At 33.6% G+C, this 8,482-nt stretch overlaps 1 protein-coding gene across 1 annotated transcript; it reads left to right on the forward strand.

Moving 5' to 3' along the window:
- Positions 1–254: 254 nt before the first annotated feature.
- On the forward strand, positions 255–8,478 carry LOC133338382 (2-acylglycerol O-acyltransferase 2-A-like; the record flags this gene model as incomplete). Its single annotated transcript, XM_061546556.1, has 5 exons — positions 255–450; positions 3,939–4,036; positions 4,516–4,647; positions 7,912–8,253; positions 8,319–8,478. Coding segments are annotated over exons 1-5 (861 nt in total), but the record flags the coding sequence as incomplete, so codon positions are not given.
- Positions 8,479–8,482: the final 4 nt, after the last annotated feature.

Genomic DNA, 8,482 nt, shown 5'->3' on the forward strand with positions numbered 1-8,482 from the left:
TCATTTTCGTTTCAGTTCAATTTAGAATTTTAACAAGAATAGTCGGAAGTGCTATTCGGCGGACAAAAATAAAAAATCTAAAGAATACACTTCCATACGCATTTTTAATTGTGTGTAGAGTGTGTGATTTAAGCATAAAATACACTTTTGTGTAATAAACAAAATATTTGAATTTTAAATTAAGTGAAAGAAACAAAAAACTGCCACACCATGACTGTGCTGGAAGAAAAATTCCAAAAATCAAACAAAAAACTAAAAAACTTCTTTGAAGCGACAAAAATTAAGGAAATTTCTAAAGAAATCAAAGAAATCTCCAGTCATATGAAAATCGAATGGGCTCCGATAAATATTCCACCACGTCGCCGTATCCAAACATTGGCTGCTGGAATTTATATTTATGTGTTTATGTTTTTGCCCTTCGTCTCGATGCTGTTGGCCGCCTTCTTTGTGGTGAGTTTGAATTAAAAAAAAACTACAGGAAATAAAAAATGACATTAAGGCCAAGGTCGATAGAGACTGAATATTTGCTATGAGAGAAACTAGACTTTATTTTGAAAATGCCACGAGATAAAAAATCTGACCTATACGATCTTCAAGATCCATCAAATATTTAAAAATTAAATATATATATATATATATATATTATAAAATTGTTATTTTTTAGTAATATATTGTTTAATAGGTTATGAAAACTGACAATTTTCAGGTCAAAGATCCATGGAATGATGATAATGTTGCTGCAATTACCATACAATTGTGCAAATTGTGAAATCGCTTTATCAGGGTTTTAGTTAACTGATAATAATTCGAATTTAAGAAATAAAAATTTTTAACCTGTACGTGTAAATTTTTAAAACATATTTGAAGGTTTATAGTAGTTGTAGAATTGAATAAGATTTTTTTCAATTTCAGTTTTAAGGATTTAAAAAATTTAAGCCTCTAAAGTTTAAAAGTATGCACTTTTATTTCCATAGGTTTTTCGGGTTATAAGAGCGGAAGAATAGGGATTCAAAGTCTATGAGAGTTATAAGTGCAGGCTATAAGCATGGATTTAAGGCTATCAAGGAATATCAGGATTATAATCGTGTTATGTAGATATTTCAAATTATTATTTTGTTTATGGATTATAACTTTCATCGGCATAATATTTTTCCTAGAACTTCCATAGGCGTATATTTTTATACCCTACACCCTTATACCCTATACCCTTTGTACAGCCCCAAGGATTTGTAACGCCGTGAAATATATCCGTCCGTCTGTCCATCATAATTTGTAAACACGGTAAAGACCACAGTTATGGACCAATCTTCCCGAAATTTTGCATGTAGGATAGGCTCTGGCCAATGAAGACCCCTATTGTTTTTAGTAACGATCGGTTTATATTTAGGGGATGAAATGACAAAAAACATTATTTTTGTTTATTTTTCTGATCGCTCCAGAGGCCGCAATTATGGCCCAAACATCGAATTTTTATATGTAGAAGGAGATTGGGCCAACGAATGAGCTTGCATGTTTTGATAAAGATCTTTCAAACGTACTCTGACTTTTTTGTAAAAAATGAAAAAAATGTATTCTACAGCGTATATATTTATTCCTGAGTTTATAGTATATCCAAGAGGAGTGGTTGACCTTTAAATTGATACCGACTCGTATGTACTCGGATGTGGGAGTTATACTTAAACATTTACAGGTGCTTACGTATTCAAATATTATTAAGTAACCCATTACCACACTAGAGGGCGGAAATATAGCGTTGATTGTTTTGAAATTTTCCATGAGGATCCTGCTATGGTAAAGGACAACGCCTATAATTTTCGGTGATAATCAGATCAGATAATATTTTTGGGATGAAGTGGGCCGAAAACTTAATTTTTTGTGTTTTTTTTTTTGAGTCGATCTATGGACCACAATTGAAAGCCGAACATCAAAACACAACTCACGGTGAAGGGAATCTGGACAAGTTAGCAGAAGGGCCGTACTGAATATTAGTTGACCTCTAATCGGGCGTGACCGTGCAAATTTCATGAAATATTGCCCAGGCTCGGAATAAACATTCGTAAAAATAAGATTTCCATGGTAGTTGGGTAGGGTAACCTTGTGTAGGTAAACATTTTTGTTTTGAGGATTATCTGCGTTATAAGCGTTGATTTTTTAAAAAATGTGTTTTTTCCATTGACTATCGGCCCTATTAGCGTAGATTTGTATACCCTTCACCACACTGTGTTACAGGGTATTGTTTCATTTGTGCATATGTTTGTAACAGGCAAATAGAATCACTTTTGAGTCATGTCCGTTCGTCTGTCTATGTTAAATTTTAAACACCTGTAGGAATTTATGATCCGAATTTGATGAAATTTGGCACAGCTCATGTATGTGGCCCAAGGACGTACCGCATTGAAAAATCGGTTCAGATTTAGATATAGTTCCCATATATACTTTAGTCCGATGTAATGTAAATGGTTCACCAAAGTCCCTATATATCTTTCGATTTGCACGAAATTCGGCATAGCGTACTTAATTGAGTCTAGAATGATGTGTGTTAAGTTTCCTGAAAATCGGTTCAGGTTTAGATATAGCTCCCATATATATTTTCGTCCGATTTAATGTTAATGGTGTACCAAAGTCCCTATATATATTTCGATTTGCACGAAATTCGGTATAGCGTACAGAATTGAGTCTATAATGAACTGTGTTAAGTTTCCTGAAAATCGGCTTAGATTTAGATATAGTTTTATATATATTTTCCTCCGATTTAATGTAAATGGTGCTCCAAAGTGAATATATATCTTTCGATTGGCACGAAATGTGTCATAGCGTAATGAATTATTTCTAGAATGATATATATATATATATATACATATATATATGTCCGATTTTTGGTAAATGGTGCACCAAACTCCTAATGTTTGTGATATTACCGAATAGTGTGTATCAAATTTACTATAAATCGATTTACAAAAATTTGTCCCATTGAAATTTTGCATAGGTTGCAGAAAGGCATGTGTATGGATTGATGTTAGTCGGTTCATTTATTGATCAAGTTCAAATCGAATTAAATTTATTTAATGGAATCTAAAATTGAGAATTCCCATATGTAGAATATACACAAAGTGGTGAAGGGTATCATATAGTCAGCCCAGCCTGACTTTACTACTTTCCTTACTGGTTTTTAAAATATTTTTTATGACTACTTTTTATGTCTTGATTTTTAAAAATGTTTTTTAAGGACTATCGGTGTAAATTTTTGTATAAAAAGGACCATCGGCGATATAAGGGTAGATTTTTAAAAATTATTTTCCCAAAGACTATCGGATTTACAAGCGTAGATTTTTTTAATTATTTTTCCACGGGCTATTGGATGTATAAGCGTAGATTTTTTAAACATATTTTTTCAAGGAATATCGGCGTTATATGCGTATTTTTTATTTTTTGAATATTTTTTCAAGGATTATCTTGGTAATTTTTTGTTTAATATTTTTTTCAAGGATTATCGTGATATTTTTTAAGATAATTTTTATTAAGGTTTAAAACCATTTTTTGAAGACTCGCAGTGTCAATTTGTGGTCCCAGATCCACCGTTTAGTAAATCAACAATATGAATCAACCGTCGCGAAATGTAGATTCGGTTCTGACCAAATACAGAACCTATTGATCGTTAAATATTTTGGGTATCAAATTGAACCAATTTTTGTCTATTTTGTCTGGCGCTCTAGAGGTCACAATTGGGATCCGAGCATCAGGAATTTTTTTTAGTTTGAATGTTTTGATGATAATCGGCCAAAAATTAGTGGATAGGTAGGCCAATGTTTCGACATGACACTTATATAAAGAAAAAAATTTCTCTCATAGTGAAAAAGTTGTCTCGATTGAATGTTGTATCGTTTTTTTTACTAACTTGTGTACTTATTTAATTATATATTTTTTCTATTTAATTACAGCTCTATTTGAATTATATTGGACGTGTTTTAATGTTGATCTACTTGACATATATTTATTTCGATCATAAATTTAGAGCATCAGCTTTGGATGGTATTGGGTAAGTAGTGTTTAATCTATTAATAACAGATATTATATACAAATATATTAGAGCGTGTGAACAAAGTAGAGAGTGTGATATTTCGAATTCGTTCAAAACTAATTTAATGTGTAAAATGTTTCTAAAATGATAACTGCATTATATGTATATGGACATTTCCGCGGTTAGTTACACGATTTTCGGAATGAAAATAAAACTTTAAATGTTAAATAAATCAAACACAATTGCATTTTTTTTTACAATTCACCAATAATACTTTTTTATAGGACTTTAGAAGTACTATCAGTGGTATAAAATTAAGTGCCTGCGGTATGTATCTTTTGAGTTCTTTTCTTTGCCTTTTGCCGGAAATGCCTATTTATTATATATGCCAACCCACACTAATGTTCCGAACTAATTAATTAAATTTCATTTAATAAAAATTGTCTTAAACAATTTAAACATTATCTCATTTTTTATATTTATTCTTCTATCAACAGCTGGGGATCGCTGCGTAACAATGCCATGACCGATCATCAGCGTGATTATTTCCCAGTTGAATTAATAAAGACCGCAGACTTGACACCAGATCGTAACTATTTGATTGCCTGTTTTCCACATGGCATTTTTGGGTAAGTTATTTTCCATTTTATATTGTAAGTGTGATTGTAATTGTGTGTAAGACAGACCTTGATCGATGTCCAGTATGAGTATGGGGGGAGACATAAAACCAGTTTGTCGACATGGAAATTATTTCAAATATTGTTATTGTGCGATCTTTAACAAATAAGATACAAAGTTTTTCTTTTTGTGAAATAAAAATTGTTTATGTTATATCAATATGTATATTATTAGTATGCACATGAAATGTGAGTTTTTCAGTAGAATATATATATGGAAATTTCAATTTTGTACGTGCCATGCTAAGTACTTTTTGCTTATAACTTTGGTTTGGATTGGCCGATGATTCCCAAAATTTCAGTGAATTTATTTTATTTACCAAACTTTCCTAAGTAGCTATCAATTTAAATACAAAATCATGCATTTGTCTAGATCAAGGTATTCTTATAGAACTAAAACTATACAACTATGTGGTAAGGTTATTATAAGTTTGTGTAGCCCCAAAGACTTTGTAACGTCACAGAATATTGTTCCTAGACCTACCATTTAGTATACCGAGTGTCATATATCGATCTGGACATATGTGTATGTCCGTCCGTCTGTTCTTTATAATTTGTAAAGAAAGTACAGGCCACATTCTTCGCGAAATTATGCACGTAAGTCCGTTTTTGAATAAAGAAGATTTTTTTGAGTTTTCTGGTCGTTCTAGAGTACCCAACCCGATCATCACGAAATTTTATATTGATCACATTCAAAATGTGATCTCTACATACATTTTTATGATTTGGGTACATTGTGGCGTATAAGTATTATTATACCCCACACAACTATGTTGTCAGAGTATTATAGCTTTATGCAACTCCAAAAGTTTGTAACGCCGCGAAATATTGGTCCTAGACCTACCTTCAAGTATACCGATCGTCATATCTTCAAGTATACCGTCCGTCTGTCCATTATAATTTGTAAACACGATACAGGCCACAGTTGTGGACGAATCTTCACGAAATTTTGCATGTAGGATGGGTTCTGGCCAATGAATGTTTGTAAAGATCGGCTAATATTTAGGGGATGAAATTGACCAAATACTTATTTTTTCGGTTCGGTGGAGAACGGGATCGGGCTAAAGAATAAGCCTGCTTGTTTTGATAAAGATTGGTCAATATTAAGCGGGTCAAATGGACCCCGACTTTTGTGTGAAAAATTAGAAATAGTGTATTCTATGGCGTATATATTTGCCCCTGAAGGACATAGATCCGAGAAGTTGATAGTATATCCAAGAGGAGTAGTTGACCTTTAAATCGTTACAAATTTTATTGTCGTATGTACTCGGATGTGGGAGTTACACTTAAATATTTACAGGTGCTTACGTATTCATATAGTATTTAGTAACACATTACCACACTAGAGGACGGAAATATAGAGCTGCTCGCTTTGAAATTTTCAATGAGGATCCAGGTAAGGACATCGCCTATAATTTTCGGTGATGCCGTATATATTTTTCATTTATGCAGATTACATGAAATTACATCGGATTTATATTCAAGACATTTAGAGCTATCTTTTCTTCTTTGACGAATAACAAGAGTGACTGTTTTAGTAAAGAATCGTTTCAAATGGACCAAGACTTTTGTGTAAAAAGGATAAAATTTGCATTTTATGGCAGCACTGGTGGCCAAAACTAAAGCAACTAAAATTGCAAGGTTAATATATGCCGCATAACTTTTTCAACAAAAACATAGAAGAGGAAGGCTGCAAAAGTAAATCAGTTCGTACTGATCAACAAATTTGCATAGCAGTAAAGAAATACCCATTTAAGATTTCAACGGAATTTATGAGACGGTTATCGTTAGATATAACCTCAAGAACATATCGTAAACGAGATATGGTAGCAGGTCTATATGTCCGGAAACTATCAAGAAAGTTCTTTTATTTCTGACTGGCCTTCGCATATTTATTGGAATCCGACTTAGTGAAGAAACTATATCCTCTCGGACGAATTAATATTAAAAATTAGGTTGGGGGAAAAGAAATCCAATAGGCCGGTCGTTGAAAATTCTGAAATTGACCTGCATGTTAGCAGTCTTAACATCGCCCAGGAGCTAAAATCGAACATGAAACTGTTTTAAACTATTTACACGAACCTGGATTCCAAAAGGAGCTCGATGTTTGGATGCCACACCAATTAACAGAAAAAATGGGATGGATCGAATTTCCATCTGCGAAGCCTTGACCAAGCGGAATGAGATAGACCCATTTCTTGAACGTATGGTGGCTGGAGATGAGAAATGGATCACATACGATAATAAGAACGGTGAAACACCTCAAACGGTTGCCAAACCAGGACTAACGGCCAGGAAGGTTCTGCTATGTATTTTGTGGGACTGGAAGGGGATTATTTATTATGAGTTGCTTCCATATGGCCAAACATCAAATTCTGATCTCTCCTATCAACACCTGGACCGTTTGAAGATAGCAATTGACCAGAAACGCCCAGAATTGGCCAACAGGAGAGGTGTCGTGTTCCACCAGGACAACGCTAGGCCACACACATCTACAATGACTCGCCAAAAACTTCGGGAGCTTGGTTGGGAAGTTTTAATGCATCCGCCATAGAGTCTGGACTTGGCACCAAGCGATTATCATATTTTTCTTGCATTGCAAAATTTCTTATATGATAAAAAATTTGTATCTTTGGTGGATTGTGAAAATCGCCTACTAGAGTTTTTTGCAAATAGAGAACATGACTTCTATGAGAGAGGAAGTTACCTTTAAAATGGCAACGAATCATACAAAAAAGGTGCATATTTGACCCAAATCGGACATTCCGAAGCATAAAGTCTTATAGTTCTTATAAAAATAATGGATTTCTTTTTCCCCAACCTAATATATATACTTTATGGGGTCTCTGGCGAATCATTTGAGGAATGACCAATTTAATATACACTCCTCCTTATGGTGGAGAGTATAATGAAAAAAGGGACATATCATTTATGTTAAAATGCTTATAAACGCATTAATCGTGCAATTTTTTTGATAAACACTGTTGTGCATAATTTAACAAAAAATGCAATAAAGTGGAATATTTATTTTTTTCAATAATATCTTATCTATGTTTCGATGTCATAAATTTCATAATTATACTTTAGTGATAAAAAAATTCAATCGATCACCTATAACTGATTCTGAGGGAATGGACAATTGCCATTCTCTTTGAAAAGAGAGAGTATCAAATATGATTTTAATAAACAAACATTTTATTTCCTATCTTCTCTTAGAATTGGTATTGCCAGCAATATGGGCAACAACATTGGCAAATGGATGAAAATGTTCCCCGGTATTCGACCAAAAATTGCCACCTTGGATATGCATTTCCGTATACCATTTATGCGTGAAATTATTCGCCTTTGGGGTTTGGTATCGTGCTCCAAACAATCTCTGATGTATTATCTGAAGAAATCCAATGATCCCAAGCATCCAGATAATCGTGATGGATTTACTTCATATGCTGTGGCCTTGTTGGTGGGTGGTGCTGAAGAGTCATTGGAATCACGTCCCGGACGTTATGTGTTTGTACTGAAAAATCGTAAGGGTTTTGTTAAGATTGCCATACGTTCAGGGTAAGTTTTTCGGAGAAAATTAAATTAGACAATTACAAAAATATTTATTGTTTCCTTTTTTTCAGAGCCCCCATTGTTCCCTCTCTGTCCTTCGGTGAAGTTGACATTTACGATCAGGTGGATAATCCTCCCAACTCCATGTTGCGTAAATTCCAGACATTTGTCAAACATTGGACCGGTGTTTCTCCCCTAATCGTGTTGGGTCGTGGTTTCTTCCAATACACCTTTG

This window comes from Musca vetustissima, unplaced genomic scaffold (assembly GCF_032173495.1).
Source record: "Musca vetustissima isolate MV318-11 ecotype Yass unplaced genomic scaffold, APGP_CSIRO_Mvet_v1 utg10190, whole genome shotgun sequence".
In the NCBI taxonomy this organism is placed as follows: domain Eukaryota; kingdom Metazoa; phylum Arthropoda; class Insecta; order Diptera; family Muscidae; genus Musca; species Musca vetustissima.